Genomic DNA, 18,757 nt, shown 5'->3' on the forward strand with positions numbered 1-18,757 from the left:
GGGTTGAAAAAGAACAGTTTACAGCCAGATTATAGGGGAGAAGAGAAAAACGCCAACTGCTGGAGAAACATTAATCAGGAAAGTAAAGCTGCTTTTCCCTGTCCCCTACATTTAAAAGACCAATTAACTCTTGCAATACAGAGGCAGCCCCATTGCAAGCAGGACTTTTTACTTTCCTCAGAGATAGGCTTGGAAGCCTTGGATTGTTCATTCAGAGAATATCCAATTTAGAGTTCAGTAAATGTCATATTTGATCACATGTGTAGCACAATGACAAGTGCAGATCCAACTCTGGATCTACATTTTGATAGGGACAAGCACTTGCTGATTGTGCAGTTTGGTATGTGAACTGAGTAGAGTTTGGGGTTCCACCCTCCCAAGGAGTCCATTGTACTGCCAGGGAATGCAGGTACACGAAAACACTAGTGATGTGTGTGCCTGTCTACAATGACCAGGCTGGCATTTGGGGATGGGGGGGAGGGGCAGCAGCGCCCCCATTCACTGATTTATGCTGAATCAGCATTAATTAGCAGCAGCACCACACGGTAATTTGACTTTATTCATTCCTGAGAGTGAGAGATATCACAGTTAGCGCTGGAAGTCCCTTTGTTGTTTGGCATTTGGGGATACAGATCCTGCAGAAGCAATGAGTAAACACCGTCATGTTCTGGACTGATAGACCACGTACTATTAGGATAGCAGCTGTATGGCCCAAGCACGTGTAGCTTAAGCAAGTTTGCTCACAAATTCTCTGTTTAGGTATGTGAATAATGGTACTTTTTGTGGCATGTCTTATCACCTTATTTTAAAACTCTCAACACTGTATGTAGATTCCAATAAACCTATTAAGCAGGGCTTATAGTATAAGCTACATTGTGTGATACAGTTGACAATAACACACTGACAAGTTTGATTATGCTAAATACTTTATTTATTGTAGCACTGAAGTTATGTGGTTTCCATGTAACTTAAGTAGTAAATTTTGTACTGTAGAAGATTCTTATTATGCCCAGTTGCAGCACTCACAGCTTGGGTCGAAAACAAGGCCAGCCTGGCAATTTTGTTGGTAGGTGATACCATTTAGGCAGTGCCAGAAAGCATTTTTATTGCCAGCTACTGGGTAGAGGCCGCTTGCTTTCCCAGCACAGAACCCACTGCCTCCTGAGCTACCACCAGAGCTGCTGCCAGAGCTCCCACCGGAGCTTCCTCCACTTGGTTGCTGGGTTGCTGGGGCAGCTGTGATTGGAGCAATGGGAGAAGAGGGGGGTGTGCAACCTGTAAAGAAAGATAGAAGAATATCAGAATGTGTTTTTGCTTCAATTATTAAAGAGGTTATGCGATTACTGTACACAGAAACACTTAAAAGAAAAAACTTCCTTCAGCAGTTAAAAATTCATATTGTAGACACTGTATAAACTAAACCTAAGACTCACCAGAAGCTTGTATACCAAGAGCTTGGTTCAAGGCGCTGATCAGAGGATATTTGCCTTGGTTGCAGAAAGTACCAGTAAAATCATCCAGATCAATTGCCCAAACCATTGCACCAGCAAAGTTGTTCTTCACCAACCAATCAGCCTGTAGGTAAAATAACGAAAACGTATGTAAGGCTCTATTTCTGTAAAGTGGCTTTTTCTATTTTATTGTATAACAAAGGTACCTTTATCTGGAAGCTCTTCACGTTGTCGTATCCCAACCATTCACTTCCTTGGTAGGCATAAGGAACATCTTCAGCAGAAGACCATTGATTGGTAGCTCCGTTCTTCAGGAAAGTACAGATCTAAGGGAATTTAAAGAAAAATGTCAAATATTCATATCTATTATTTAACAACAAAAGGCTCAGCGATTCGTTCATTTCCATTCAAAATTAATATATTTAGTCTACGGAATTTATTAAATGGAGAATATCAATGAATACTACATAAAGGTTCAACATTAAAAAATGCTTAATTAAAAGGGGCACTGATGTGGTATTTGTGCATGTTTTTATCTTTAAAAAAGTGAGTGCGATGTATTGGAGGAATGGTTTTATTTTAATATAAAAAATGTATTAAATTATGCGAGCCCCCTCTTCTATTTCTATATATGGTGGATGTGGCATAAGGAGTTGAGGCCAAGGGACTGGAGGAGATTTCTGGTGGAGTAGCCAAGGAGAGGTGCTTTGTATCATCAAGCAAAGAACCAGGAGGGGAATATCCACAAGCCCGGGAGACTTTGTTGCGTGGAAGCACAAAGTCAAAAGAATCTGTTGAGTGACAATGGGCACAGAGCCATGCATGCAGCACTGTGAAGCAGGAATAGCAGCACAGAAGCATTTTCTATTGGACCACTTTCTAAAGTCATTTTTTTGGAGCACTTTAAGCACAATGACACTTTGCAAGACATATATAATTGTCCTTATATTTTTTGTGTTTGTTTTATTTTTCTGTATTTTTTTTGGACTGCATTGGAACGTTTCTTTTGCAGATTTTTTTGCACAAAGTATTTTTTTGTCCATTTTATTGTCCATTTTTTTGTCCATTTATGTATTGTGTTTGTGGCAGCATGATAGGGAATAGTGATTTACAATGGTGCTACCAGTGTAATGCATAATTTACAGTAAATATTAGGAATGTCCTAAGTATTAAATCGGGCATAAAAGATACTTTTAGTAATGCCCTGCGATAAGTAAATATCTCTCAAATGTAGTCTCCTGCAAAATAACTTTGCAATCTTACTTCATAGTAGGCCCAGAATCCAGATTGTCTGGTGTAAGGTCCAGCAGGGCCAGCTCCAGAAGTAGGGGCACCAATGCCAGTGTTTGATGGATTGCTCAGAATGAAGGTGTGTCCATAGGTTGGGAACCCAACAATGAGCTTGGATGCTGGTGCACCATTATTCAACCAGTAGTTCATGACATAATCCTGCAAGGGTAAGACATATTAGTCTGTGTATTTGTGGTTAGGCATGTAAATACAGTTGTAACTTAAGTTAATATAGATAGCTATTATTTTGTTATATGTACTTCACAGATACATATTTTAATATTGGTCAGATGAGATGCACTTGCATTTATCATCTCTGCATCATTGTTGACATTTAAAGGCCGATGTACCAAAACAGTAGAGAATCTTCACTTCAAAAATATATGATTATTCACATCAATTATCCAACCACTTGACAAGCAAATTCCTTTTCATTTCAAATACTCAATTTAACGCAGATGCTTTTCCAACGATTGGATAATTGCATTGAACATTCACACATTTTAAAGTTTATATTCTCAACTGTTTTAGTATATTAGTAATATTGTCTGAAGAATACTTACAACATTCAGGTAGGCGTTTCCACCAGTGGCAGAGGGGTTAGAATACAAGGGGCTGTTTTCTCCAGTGTAACCTTCCCATGAGCCATGCAGATCATAGGTCATGACATGGAAGTAATCCAGAGCCCTAAATATTGGAAAAAACTATTATTGGAATGATATATCTTAATGTACAGAGAACTTCTTCCAGTCTCATTCAGCTGGTTAGCCTTAGCATCACTTGAAAAGAATCAGGCATCTTAGCCATACCAGGCACACTGCTAGAGGTAGAGATACTAATAGAGGCAATTTACCCATTGTTGTCAGTACATTTAAGACTCTGAAAGGGTAGGGCAAATCTTTCTCTACTCTTTTAGCATGTATGATCTAGGTGTTTGGACCCAGAGAAAATGAAATGAGAGTATGCAATACCCAATAAATGTAAAAAAATGCAGACATTAACAATGAGGACCCAGCTGCTGTTCACTGGTAGGCAGGCCAGAAGTCTGGAGCCTTACATAAAAATACCTTGTCAATAGTCTGAAACATGATATGTGGATTGCTGTGTGCTGTCCTTGGTCTTGGAGTATTGGCTGTGCAGAAATCCGGCACTGACTACTAGACCTGCAGTCATTCATTCATCCATTATTTGCCAATCATATGAATACAGTAAAGAATCCCATATTTTACCTAAGCCATGGCTACCTTTCATCCTTGATGTCTGGGTCAGACAATACATTTGCCAATTTTTTTCTTTTACTGGGTCTGCTAAAGATTATTGTAGCTAAATTCCATGCACTTTCAACAGCACAACTGAGTCCTGAAAAATGAACTGTTAGTGAAAAAAAAAAAGTATCATAAACAGTACTCAACTGTGTTGTCATTTGATCTCCAGTCTAACCAAATCTGTTTTGAAAGTACACTTTCGCCCATAGTTTATTAGTTTTGATCATTTATTTTAATTTAAGTGTTTTCTGTCATTTAACATTCAGTGAACCTGTCAGTATTGTGTTTATAACTGTGCAGACGTACTTATGAAAGATTAATAATTTCCTCCTTTTATAACTTTAATTATTTTGCTTAAGACTGACTCTTTAGATGGGGAGTATCAAGGAGAGCTACTGCCTTCCAGTTTCCTAACCTCACACAATCCAGAGCAAATAGAAATAGTTAAGGCGAGGCAGTTGGCAGTCCAGCAACTTTCAGATAAACATAGAATTCGTCAGAAAGAGACATACACATATTTATTGCCAGGCTGGTTTGATTTAAATATAAACTTGACTTACTTTTTTAATTACTTTTTCTAGTTTATTATTCTTATTTATTTATTTATTTTTATTTATTTAAAATGAAATGCTAGCCTGTAACGGTAGATCCAAAGAACTTGTTAAGCTATGTTACTATCTATATGAGAATATATTTTGCAAAGCTTACTGAGCAAGTTCTGGGATCTGGTAACCAGATTGAATGTTGGAGATACCACCAGCTACAGCAGCCGTCACCATGAGTCTTGCTCTGTTGGTTTGTGAAGCTTCAGTTTCAAAGGCTGCTCTCATTTCCTGTTGGAATAAAATCGGTCTTATTTCATGACTATTCAGAATCAGGTAAATACAGAATGACCCCCATGTAATTTATTTCCTCCCAGAAGTTGATATGTATGATTTTACCTGAACCAGAGTAGTGAAGAGGGCTTTGTCTGCAGGTGTGCTTCCTCTTGATCCAGGATATTCCCAATCAAAGTCCAGCCCATCAAATCCATACTGACGCAGGAATTTGATCACAGATGTGATAAATGTTTGACGGTTTTGAGCTGTAGAGACCATCTGAGTGAAACTAAGGATAGAGAAAGAAGGTAAAACTTGTTGGACTATGGACAGTCCTGTATCTTCATAATATATTTATCTGAATTTTACTTACGGTGCGGTTCCAAAGTTCCATCCTCCAATGGCTAACAGAGTTTTCAAGTTTCCATTCCTGAAAACAGAAAGCAAAAAGTACTTTGTGAAGGATTTGACTTTTATCAAAAGTGATGTGTTTAAAAAAAATAGAATATAAAATAATCTATTCAAATATTAACTTCCTGTAGCGTAAAAGTTCCAAGGGTAAACTTTTATACCTAGTAGTGAAAAAAATTAATAAGAGTTCACTGACTTTGTAGCAGTCAGACACTGAGGTGTATACATTAACCAATTCATTCAGCAACACAGTGATGCTCTGTTTCTAGACATGGTAATACTGGTATTTATTATTTTGTAAGTCCCCTACATTAGTTCATATTTGGTGGAAAACATTGTTGCTGCAATTAATTCTAAATGCTTTATGCTTGTTTGAATGACAACGATAGCAAAAGAAAATTGTATCTTTACATGATTAATACTGTATATGGTTAATATTTGTAAATACTTGTACTTGAAAACTATAATTTTCTATTATAGCCAATTACCATAAGAGTTTTAAAATTAAATAATCCTTTATGTATTTGTATGTAATCTCTAGCAGCGTTTCAGGAGGCTTACACTGAATTAGCATATTCATGTATCATGTTTTATGATGTAGTGGTTTTACTCCTTTATTACACTTCCATAGAAGATGCAACCTTCGAGATGGCTTTACAGTTACATAAACACACTTTTATTTAAGAGTAATACCATTATAATACTGAAATTAAGCACATGTGTTTGCATACTACTATGAACTTGTCATCTATACTATTCTATGCTTTTAACATTAGAAATATGCCACTTACTGGTTCTTCAGATTTTGGAAAGAGCTGTACAGTGTGACATCATTCCATTCAATGGTGCTGATCTGGTTGTTGGACATTCCGGCAAAGGCATAGATCAAGTGAGTACACAGGCATGGATCAATATTGTCAGGCTTGAATTTCCCCAGGCCAGGCCTGTATTGGGCCCAGTTGGTGAAGTAGCATGACAGCTCGAAGGCAGAGCCTGGGAGGAGCAAGAATACACATACCTAATTTGTAAATTGGTCTTAATATGTGTTTTTCTATTAATATTTTTATTATTGATATACTCTAATTTATGTAAAAGTATTTTACTGTATATAATTTAATAGCAATTCATCTTAAAAGATATTTAATACCTTACCTAACTGAGCATTCAGCAGGAGTGCGAGCCCTGGAAGACATATATTCATACATTAAGGTTTGGTGAATATTGTATGGTTTACTGTATACTGTACTAACAATGTCTCACTGAAAAAGGTAAAATAAAATACATTTTTAAATAACCTGAAACCTTGCTCTAAATGGAATCTCTAGGCTAAAACTAAAAGCCAAATCGGCTTGCAGGGATACACTGATTGGGCAGGAAGGGAAGATACCTAGGTGAGCATGCAGGGGAAAGAGAACTAAGGGTGGATGCCAACAGTGCCCACTAAAATAGGTAGGTAGGAGATCTAAGGTACACAGAGAATAGGTTTGCTTGAAAAATATCACACTTGTTTGTTTACATAATATAGCCTTGTATCTAGGGTTAGGAAAAATGAAAAAATCCGCGCTGATGGAAAATTATAAACAGATGAAATGGCTGCAGCCTACCTTCGAAAAAAGGTATATGTCTCTGGGAGGAGCAATATACCAATTGAGAAATGGAAAAGAGAGGGAAGGTACTAGGCGCTGCCAGAATAATGAAATATAAATAAATGTAAGAAAATATAAAGAGTGTAAATATCTCTCAGGGGAGTGATGTGAATCACTCCCCTGAGAGATATTTACACTCTTGATATTTTCTTACATTTATTTATATTTCATTATTCTGTCAGCGCCTAGTACCTTCCCTCTCTTTTCCATTGTATCTAGGGTTGCCCTTCAATTCACATTTCACAGGTCACACGTTCTAGGTCAGCCACAGAGAAGGCAACACTGTGCCAGGAAGTAGCTGCTGAGAAATGGTTTCTCAGTTTGTTCAATGTGTGCCTATGGCTGTCATTAGCATATCAGCTAGTACTAAGCTGACTATACAGTATGTCTGGAGCCTGGGTACCCATTGATGTGAGATGACAGTAATCTGATCTGGTCCTTTTGTTGCAAAATCTGTTGAAAATGTCATACCCCCTTCCCCCCCAATCCTGATGGCCTCTCTGTATCTGGTGGATTAAAAAACCCTTGATATCTATGGTTTCCTTCTGATATAAGTGCTAGTGGCAGCATCTGCCAATGCTACCTCTATATTCTTCCATACCTCTACATTGATATGAAGAGAAATGTTCTGGCAAGCAAGATTAAGTTAAAGTTAAAGTTCTGGAGGGCAGCTGTAATGTGCTTTCACATCTGAGTGTCCTCTAAATTCTACAGCCAGACTTTGAGCTGTTTTCTTTTCCACTAGAATGTTGGATTATAGCTGATGGCTACCTCTTTACAACCCTGAAGTTGCCCTCTTATCCATGCCCCTGGGACCCTTCAAATCTGTAAAAAAAGATGTCTTGCGACACTTTCTGGCCGCAGTCAGGGAAGTTATCCCCTGCTATAGGAGATCGATGGACATGCCTTCCCTGGGAGAGTGGGCAAGTGCAGTGGACCCTATAAGGGACCTGGAATGTTTTTTGGGTCAGGAAGTTCTCTCTCACCTGGACTGCATTGTCCATGTTCCGCTACTTACTTATCGGAGTTGGTTACATGGGCTGAATGCGATCCCAATATCATTCTTGATTAGCCATGTTGGAGTATAACCCCCCTCTGCCTTCCAGCCACTACCCTTCTTCCCTTGTTTTGCTCCCTTTTCCTAATCTTTAATACTTCCTAGGTGATATATGTCCATACATTGAGCAAAAGTTTTATTGATGCATTTACAACAGTGTGTGATCCCTCCAGCATACTCCTATCAAGGAGTACTTAATATAGTGTATTTTACGACGCCTTGTTTATCTTACGTATTTACCTATGATGCCAATGTTGGTGCATCTCACTTTTTTTTTTTTTTCTTCAGTTTATTCTATGTTTTTATACAAAAGTATCTTTTTTTTTTTTTTTTTGTACCTTCAATTTGTGAATGTCTTTACACTCTTGTCTGGAATTCATATTTTTTCTACCTTTTCATTTTCACGATTACTTTATACTTTTTGTATGTAAGCCTTTATCTGTGTTGGTTTATCTGTCCCGTTTTGACAAAACTATCCATGCTGCAATTTCTAACTTATTTTAAAGGCACAAGCTTTAGACTGTCATCTCTATCCTGGCTTCAGTGCATCTTATTTTTACTCTTTAATCATCATTGACCCTGCAGGACATATTTTGACTTTTTAAACTTCATTGTGGGAGATTTACTAAAACTGGAGCACACAGAATCTGGTGCAGCTGTGCCTAGTAACCAATCAGCTTCTAACTTCAGTTTGTTCAATTAAGCTTTGACTAAAATCTGGAAGCTGATCACTCACTAGGCACAGCTGCACCAGATCCTGTGTACGCCGGTTTTAGTAAATCTCTCCTATTGACTGCTCACTTTTTCCAGGTTAGTGATGTAGTAGTGATTGGTGCCAGCACCAAAGATATGACATATCTTTGCTAAGTACACCATAAAGGAAATACAGTTATTTACATTAGTACTCCTTCTCCAAGAGAAATGCATTTTTTTTAGCATGAGAATATTGGTGAATAAAAAAAATAAAGCATAAGGGAACCTTCCATTCAGTTTTTTTATCTACCTCGTGGCTCCATTATTCTTTTAAATAGTTGTTCCACCCAATATTGATATTTCTGTTTTTATTAGATGCTGGATAGGTAAAATACCTGGCAATTTTGTATTATCCTTGGGGACTTATTTACATAATACTCTGGCAATTGTCAGAGAATGGAGCAGGATGAGTTGCACAGCCTAATTAATGTGGGTGGTCAGGAAAAGAGAGTTAAAGTGATACTAAACCCTAGAATAAAAATGTAAAATATGGCCGCTTACCAATCTGTTTGTGGTTTCTGCATTCAATTTTTTTAGGCCTTTATTTCTGGCCAGTAAGTCTGTTGTCTTTCAGCAGACCAAGCTATCCACCTACAGTGGCAGTTAAAGGCTTGACACAAACCATTTAACACTGCCAGGGATGCCCACAATTGTCAGCTTTATCCATATATGTAAAACATCTTTTCATCTTTAATTTGTTAGTCAGGCCCATATAAATCTGCTAATGTATCTAACACTACCCTCTCCCTAGATTTACAAAGCTACTGTCCAAGGGTGTCTACATAACTCCTCCATCCAGACCAGAAACACCCTAAAGACAGAAAATGTGTTACTGGCTAGGTCAACTGGTGCAAAAAGGAATGAAAAGCCTAAAAAAAAAGAAAACTAATATGGCTACAACACTTACGGTTTGGACAGCTGCAATATTTTTTATTTTTGTTTTCAGGTTTAATATTGCTTTAAGAATTATGGAAGGGAGATCTTGCTGTTGACTCCTCCTATTAAATTATCAATTTTAAGTGGACTAACCCTTTAAGAAAATATTAAAATTATATATAAAAATTGAATGACATATCAGTGGTAATTTAAGAGACAGAAGAATAAAACCTGGATTTTGAAGACACCTTGTAAAATCATTGCATAAATGTTTTCAGCTGTAACCACATAATACAGTGGTTGGCAATAAAATACTACAATACAAAAGCCTATTATAGCATGGTGAGCATTAACTTACCGGTGAAGAGGATAAGCTTTGCCATCTTTGCCTCTGTACTGACTATTGCTAGACAGCTTTACCTATTTATACTCTTTTCTCAGGTCCCTTTTTTTTATCATGTTGACACTTAGACATTTTAAAATATATTATCACTATGAAACTTTGTTTAAATTGTTAGGATTTTATCATCTATGGAGTATCTTGATTACAAAAGCAAGCAATAAAAAATATCCTTTGTTTTAATGTGTTGTTTTTGGAAAGCTCCATAGGCTTTCACACAACAGAAATCAGATAGTGAGGTCATTGGAAACACGTTCCTAAGTGTACTGTACGTGGACTCAACCAATGAGGGCTTTGCTGTATTCTATATTCAGAATAACAAATATTAAACCACCAGCCTTCAGAGAACATAGGACAGTCTGATAGCATTGACCTTTTTTTGTCATTTAATCTTCTTGATTAGAGTTAGTTTTAATAGGCTGATGACTAGCCAAGTAGATAACAACCTCAGAACTCTTGATAAGTCACAAAAATTATACAAAAAATTGGAAACAACTCTAGCCAAAACATTTTTTTTAGTTTTGTATAGATTGGTTAGAATCAGTTCTTTCATTTTATTGCAGAGTTTTAACCTTGCATAACTTGTACTAACACAGAAAGTTAATCCAAATTTAGACAGCTGGGACTTGGGCAACACAGAAGAAAATCTCCCAATGGTGACCCTTTTCAGTGTCAGCTGTCAAAAGTGTTCCCATCTTTGGGGGGTTTGTTCCTGAGGGAGGAAATCAGCAGTCATCTTTATAACAGAGGCACAGACAACATAATACATTCTCTACTCTATTCAAGATGACAAAATGCTTAGAATGCCCCTAACAATCCTATCTTAAACATTTAGTACTATACCCCCCCCCCCCATTTTTAAAAACATTTTTAGTAAGATCAGCACTGATCAATATTAATTTCTCACATTTCCACCAATACAATTCATAGAAATGCACTAGACACAGACAGTAAGTGACAGGGGTAATATTGCTGTCCTCTGATATCATTGTGTAACAATCAGCATGTATTATGCAGTATGTAGCTATTTATAAATTTAGTGTCATAAGAATTTTTACAAATACAAAATACCTTTCCCTTTTTACCTAAAGCAAAATCCCAAAAAGTTAACACAGAACTGGCCTCTGATTGTTTTCCTATTAAATTACTTTGGAAAAAAGATACACCAAACTTTGCATTCCATGCACAAAGGCTTTTCGAATATCATGTTTTTTTTTTATCTAATAAATTGATTTTGATTATTATTATATTTTCATTATTAATTTTTAGTTTTTAAGCAATTATGACACATTTGTTGTCATACGTATGAAATTATAGTTATGACTGTTTGGAATCTTTTTTCCATTTCCCCATTTTAACTGTTTAAGGTAGCTTTAGATCAGGTTATTTCTATAAAAAAATAGCTTAAAGGATAAGTTCACCTTTTAACAAAAAATAATAAATGCAATTTTTTTTTTAAAAATGGTGTATTTATTGCTTTTGATTCTGGAGCCTCTAAAGCAGTGCACCAGTGATCAGTAGATAGCTGGTGCCATGCAGTTCTCCTGCAGACCTGTCATCTGTGTGCCCGTGCATTGTACAGCCAAGCAGATACAATCTGACAGGAAGACTCAATTAACAACCACAGCATTCCATAGCGCCTTGGTAGTTCATTAAAAACTACAAGCCGACAGCCGCAAAGGTTTTCCATTCACAGAGGACTGTGATTTAGTGACACGGCCAGACCTGCTTAACCAAGGTTTCTTTACACAATTGTGATATTTAGCGGGGGGAAGAGAAGATCAGAACAGGGGCCAGTCTTTTCGTAAAATGTTACATGTTACAACCTGAATATAGGTGCAACATGTAACATGTTACGAAAGGTAAACCTATCCTTGAAGCTTGCCAAACACACAGATTTTCCCTAACTGATTTTTACACAATTGTTTTTTATGACTTATAGAACTTTATGACGAGATCATTTACATTTTAACTGAGTTTTTAAAAGAGTGCTACAGAAAATGATTTAAAGTGGTACTCGTCTCATTTTTTCTAAAAAAAATTAAAAATAACATACATGTTATACTTACCTGCTCTGTGCAGTGGATTTGCACAGAGCAGATCAGATCCTCCTCTTCTCGGGTTCCGTGCCGGCACTTCTAGCCCTTCTCTCCTGTTGAGTGACCCAAGCTGAGCCACAGCCCCCTGTGTCCATTCAGACACGGAGCCGCAGCCTGCTCCGGCCTAGCCCCAACCCCTTTCTCTCCTTATTTGCTGACTGACTTTGATTGACAACAGCTGGAGCCAATGTCATCCCGCTGCTGTCACAGGCATTGAGGAAGGGAGTCCCGGGCAGCCGAGACACTCCTGCAACATTGCTGGATTTAGGTAGATCTCAGGTAAGTATTAGGGGGGCTGAAGAGGGCTGCTACACACAGAAGACTTTTTATCTTAATGCATAGAATGCACAAAGATAAAAACCTTCTGCCTTTACAACCACTTTAAGGCCCAATTACACTACATGCAGTGGGACTGCATTGGGTGACTATTCAAGCACAGTCCCGCTGCATGGCAGGGCAAAATTCCCTGTCTCCCTGTCTGCCCAGTTCACATCACTGTGTTGTGGTAGTGTGCGGTGAAAAAAGTATAGCATTCAGAACTTTTTTTAATTGCAGTGCAGTGCAAAGGCAATCCACTGCCTTGCACTGCGTGGCCAGGTATTGAACTACATGAGATGGCTGTGTGACATTTCAATAGAGTTAATTTAAAAAAGGGAACAGTGCAATGTGCCAAGATTGGCACATCATTACAGCTCTGATCTGAGCGCATACCCTTAAGAGAGGGAAAACCTTTTGTTATCTGACACCCCACAACATTTCAGTCTAGTTGCTTGGGGGGTGCTTAGCAACACTCTTGCTTACATATATACACTATATTGTCAAAAGTATTGGAATGCTTGCCTTTACACACACTTGAACTTTAATGGCATCCCACTCTTAGTCCTTAGGGTTCAATATTGAGTTGGCCCACCCTTTTCAGTTATAACAGCTTCAACTCTTCTGGGAAGGCTGTTTACAAGGTTTAAGAGTGTGTCTCTGGGAATGTTTGACCATTCTTCCAGAAGTGCATTTGTGAGGTCAGATCTCAATCCAATAAAACACCTTTGAGATGAATTAGAGTGGAGATTGCAAGCCAGACCTTCTTGTCCAATATCAGTGCCTGACCTCACAAATGCTCTTCTGGAAGAATGGTCAAACATTCCCATAGACACACTCCTAAACCTTGTGGACAGCCTTCCAAGAAGAGTTGAAGCTGCAAGGGGTGGGCCAACTCAATATTGAATCCTACGGACTAAGACTGGGATGCCAATAAAGTTCATGTGTGTGTAAAGGCAGGCTTCCCAATACTTTTGACAATATAGTGTATATATGCGCATACTACCAAAGTATAATTCAGAATAGTGTTGTTGTGTTAGGTGTAGTTATGTTACTTAAAGTGTTTTAGAATACTACAGTGTATCCAGCAGAAATCCAGTATATCAGAACAATTATTCATGTCAAAAATTTTTTTTTAAACCAACGAGGATAAAAATCACAGCTGCTGAAGTGTTTCAGCTGGCCAAGCTTTAATCATATTGTACCATGTTGTATGCGATCTGTGCTGTGTATGATGCATGTGCTGTGAGATATCTGAGCTTTGTATTTTTGTGCTAAATTCAGTGCTGTGGTCTCTGTACTTTGTGTGTGATGTACATGTTCTGCGCTGTGCTTGAGATGTGTAGCTGGGTCCTCTGCCAGCTAGAGGAGCACTGGGACTCCTGTTACAGCACAACAGTGCATGGAATCAGGGGGGATGTAGTTTGGAGGGAGTGCTGCACTGGGGAGGAGAATGGGACTGCAGACTTCAGCATCCTAAAATCCCTGAAATAGGAGGAGGAGAAGGGAGAGTTTTTCTTGGACTTTTGAGACAGAGTGAGGTCTTGCTGTGCAGGGACTGGAGCTGGAGAGATCTGTATGTGCTGTGTTCCAAGACTGGAGACAGCCACTGAGGACTAGAGTGCCAGGAATTCAACCTGTGGGGCCAGAGTGTTGGGACTGAGCTTTGAGGACCAAGTTGTGAGCACTGACCCACAGAGAATTGGGTTCCTGAGGACTAGGAACAGATGAGTGTACAGGACAAGGTTTCTTGGGTGCTAGGACTGGTAAGCGGTTGTGGCTGCACTTACTAGGAGACTCCCTATTTGTCTCATAGCTTCCAAAACAAATCACTGCATGCAGACAAAAATGGACAATAATAAGTGCACCACCATACAGACTAGGGACCATCATCAGCAAGTTGAAGTTTGCAGGTCAAGTGCCATATACCGAATAATTGCCTCCCAGGGCTACCCTTCTTAGGAATTATACATACTGTATACCTAAACTCAGAGGGATGTACGCAGTGTGCACTCTGGGACACTTTTTGACCATGAGGGGTACTGTGAGACTTTTCCTTACTGTTTATGGTGCTCATTGTATATACAGATCACTGTTTATGTGTTTATGCTACTCTTTACCAGTGCTGCTGACACCTGGTTAAATTTGCTTAGTATGACAGTGGTCCTAAATAACTGCCATATTATATTCTAGTATTCACGTCAGTTAGTTCTAGCATTCAAATAGACTATCAAATGACAATTTGCTTTGTGATAATATACTTACTTTATTCACAACTAAGTAGCCTGGTGCCTATTTCCTAAAAGCTAATATAGATGTGAGTAGTAAACTGTTATTCAAACTCATAGGTGTTTGCAGCATTCAATTATCTAACCAGGTGTGTCAGAGGGGACAAAGCAGTCTGGGCAAAGAGCAGAAAACCTGTCATACCAAGCAGCACCTCTGGGGGTAAGTGATACACTAATAATCAGTTCAGGAATTCTGACTACATTACTAAAACTGAAGCAGACATAATCTGGAGCAGTTGTGCATAGTAACCAATCAGCTTCTAACCTCAGTTTGTTTGGTTGAAGTGGCATCCTCTGCATTAAGGTAAAAAACTTTCCACTGTCTGTGTCTCCGTCCCCTCCATTCCCCACAAACACTTACCCGACACTACTCTTGATCCAGCACTGTCCCTAATGACAGCCCCGCTCTGCTCTCGCCCTGGATTCACGGGCTTTATTGAGAGCTGTAGGAGTCATTGGCTGCTGCTGTCAGTCAAATCCAGTGAGGATGAGGAGAGAGTGGGGGCGAGGTTTAAGCCATGCTCTATGTGTGTTTGATCGCACACAGACTGGCTCAGGAGCATGCCTGTACGAGTGCCCCCATAACAAGCTGGTTTTTATAATGGCACTTACAAAAGAAGAGGAGTAGACAATGCTGGCTATAGTTCCACTTTAAGGCAAATCATGTGCATTTTGCAAGTTGCTCCAGAGCTTAGTTATTGGGGTAAAGCTTCCCTTTACAAAGAATACCCAATCACATGCAAGCAAAATAAAAAAAAGGCATTTTTGCTTGCACATGATTGCATAAGGGAAGTTAGCAGAGCTCCCCCTCATTTTCTAAGCTCTGGATTAACTGCACTTGCATAGTCCTTACTCCTTAGTATATGCGCATTTAGTAAATCCACCCCATTACCTTTAGTAAATCCATCCCATTACATGTAGTGAAATATATCTATATTCTACGGTCAGTTCGCCAGGTTTTTGGAGACTTTTTTTTGTGTATATACAAGCATATACATCATTTGCTGCAAACTTCCCAATAACTCCAAACATAGTACAATGTACATATCACAATGCTATAATACCTTGTTAGAACATATGTCATATGTAGTTGAATACTTATTCACAGTTATTATCCTAGTCACAACAGTTTCTGAAGCTCAGGGGATCTAAATGCCTTCTATAAGTTAGAAATATTGAGCCGTAAATAACCTGTGTCAAAGTTACTTATGCACTGCCGTGGAAGGTTCCGCTAGCCATTTGGCCCAGACTCTGTCATATTCCCTAAAGCAACCTCTGTGAACATACTGTATGTGTCCTTGTAATAATGGAGTGCTTTATTAACCAGCTGTTTCCAGAAAGAGAGGCCAGGAGGCGCCTGTTTGTTCCAGCATAGCGTGAAAGCTTTCCTGGCATGAAATAAAAGGAGACCAATCAGGGTTCTCTCTGCCACTTTCCTCCACCAGACCTAACAGGTACATCCTTGGGGAGGGGGGAATGATGATGTTGGTCATCAGTTTAATACCAGAGAGCACCTGCGTCCAGTATGATGTTATTCCCAGACAGGCCCAGAATATGTAGATAAAGTTTCCATAAAAACAGTCACAGCGTCAGCATGCTGAAGAGTGGGCGAGTCCCATGTTATTCAAACAATAGGGGGAAAATGGAGAGGTCTGATGTGACATCCTTCACTGTCATAACATTAAATCTGGTCCATGCCACAGGCTCGGGGAGGTTAAAGTTATAAGGTAGTGTGGGGTTATTCAATGGAGGGGCATTAGGGAAACTGCCGTTTGTGGATATTGCTCGCAGGTAAGTCCTGCCTTCCAGGCCTTAAGAGTGATAGAGAGCGTTAGAGTATAAGAAGCTCTGGGACCTCGGAATGGCAGGCAGGGCCTCCCCTGAACGTACCACTGCAGCTTCTAGAACTGTGGAGGGGTTGGATAGATCTGGGTTTAGCCATCAGGCAACAGTGACCAACTAAGCGGCTATATAATATTTGTGGCAATCCGGTAGTGCTAGACCACCTTGAGAGGTGTGTCGTATCAACGTGGACAGGTTAAAATGAGGAGGATGTGGACCTCATAAAAAAGAGGAGAACAGACCATGCAGCTGCGTGAAAAAGGATTGGAAATCCTCTGTTGGGAATTCCGAAACAGGGATTAAACTTGGGAAGGATTTTCATTTTCAGGAGGTTCACATGCCTTAAAAGGGATAGGGGAAGGTTTTCCCATGCTTTCAGTCTAGTCTTTACAGTTTGCATCACAGCAGTCAGATTTAGTGGAATATAGCTCATAATGTCTTGGGCGATTTTCACCCCAAGATCATACATCCATTGTAGTTGTAGATCTGGTGAAGCACTACTTCTAGCATCAGGGTCTAGAGCAAAAAGTATAGCTTTGGACCAATTTACCCTGAGTCCAGTTTCTACTGAAAAGGAATTCAGGACCTGCAGTGCGCCCTGCAGAAAGGGACCAGCATCGTTAAGAAAAAGCAGGATGTCATCTGCATACAGGGCTATCCTCTCCTCCAGCCATGCCAGCCTCAGGCCTTTAACATGGGGTGATATCCACAGAGCTTCAGCCACATGCTATGGCAATGGCAAAAAGGGCCGGGGAGAGAGGACAGCCCTGCCTAGTACCCCGAAGCAAATGGAATGAAGATGACAGGAGACCTCCCAACCGAATGACCGCTGTTGGGGAGCAATAAATTACCTTCAGTCACTTTTATGAAAACCAAGGGGAACCCCATTCTCTGAAGTATCTCCCACAGGAAAGGCCACTCCGCGGTATCAAGCTCCTTCTCAATATTTGGAGCCCTGGTTATTGCGTTTAGCATGAAAATTTGTAAACAATCTGTGCAGATTGATATCTGTAGATTTATGGGCCATAAACCCGGTTTGGTCCAAATCAATGATGGAGGGTAATATAGGATTAGGCCTGTTGGTAAGGAGTTTGGTTAAGATCTTAAGATCAATATTAAGTAGTGCAATAGGTCTGTAAGAGGCACATAGTTTAGGGTTAATCTGCGAAATGCATTGTGGTCTAAACATCACCTGGGTTTCCTGCAAGCAGTGATATTCATTCCTCTACAAGAGGTGGAACGCATGCCGACCGCTGCCACGCTACCAGGCTGTCAGAAGGGGGACTACTCCTTTATACTGAGGCTCTGCTCTAGCAACTTTGGCAATCTTTCCTGTGCCAGGGGGGCACTTTCAATGGAAGCCCCTACTTTTATTTTGGCTTTTATTGATATAATAAACTGGATTACACTATTGTGGCTTCCTGTTTTCCTGTTTATACCACACACTGAGTGAGTGATTCCAGAGACCTTTATCTGTGAGGAGTGAGGAGGAGGCGAGCAGAGATTCCAGGCATCTAGAGTGGATAACATGCTGTTTAGGTCTGTGTGACCTGCCTTTTTCTGGTGAACATAATAGTGTGTCACGGCTTATGAGGTGGATCACTTTGATTGGAACACATATTTCCCTGCATGGACTTATACTATCCGGAATCACTTTGCACTTATTTGTTGCATTTTTGATTATAGATTCACTTTGATATATATACACTATTGCACAATTGATTTATAGTACCACTCATTTGTATTACTTTATTTATCTCCCGAGGGAGATCTCTTGTACACTATTTATGTGCGATTTGATTGATCTGTGCACTTCACCCATCTATGGTATTTAGCACTGTATTTAGCACGTACACTCCCTATATTTATTTCTTGCAAAATTTCACAACACTAGGACCAGCGCCTTTTTTCTTTGTCTATTTCATTTATTTGTGTCACATACACATTTAAAGGGGCAGCAGGTCATTTCACAAGTGCCAACCCATTTCCTAACCAGGCGCCTTCACTTAACTATTGATTACATAGTTTAGGGTCTTTAGGGAATTTATAAATAAGAATAACATGTGCCCCAGACATGGAGGGAGGGCACCTTTAGCTAAACAATGTGTGTACAGGGAGGCAAGTAAGGGGGGCCAGCAGTTTGCCATGAGCTTTATAGAACTCTGTTGGGAGGCCATCAGGACCCAGGGATTTGCCCACCAAGAGGGAGTGAATTACTGACGGGACTTCCTCTGAGGTAATTGGGT

General features: G+C 39.4%; 1 protein-coding gene across 1 annotated transcript; it reads right to left on the reverse strand.

Annotated features, from left to right (window-relative positions):
- Window positions 1-1,003: 1,003 nt before the first annotated feature.
- LOC309546248 (acidic mammalian chitinase-like) lies at window positions 1,004-9,950 on the reverse strand (the record flags this gene model as incomplete). Its single annotated transcript, XM_082245822.1, has 11 exons — window positions 1,004-1,275; window positions 1,434-1,575; window positions 1,658-1,777; window positions 2,715-2,900; window positions 3,305-3,428; window positions 4,715-4,839; window positions 4,948-5,113; window positions 5,198-5,254; window positions 6,027-6,228; window positions 6,388-6,417; window positions 9,926-9,950. 11 exons carry the CDS (start codon window positions 9,948-9,950, stop codon window positions 1,004-1,006), a joined length of 1,449 nt encoding a protein of 482 aa, XP_082101948.1.
- Window positions 9,951-18,757: the final 8,807 nt, after the last annotated feature.

This window comes from Pelophylax lessonae (genome assembly GCF_965119305.1).
Source record: "Pelophylax lessonae genome assembly, chromosome: 2".
In the NCBI taxonomy this organism is placed as follows: domain Eukaryota; kingdom Metazoa; phylum Chordata; class Amphibia; order Anura; family Ranidae; genus Pelophylax; species Pelophylax lessonae.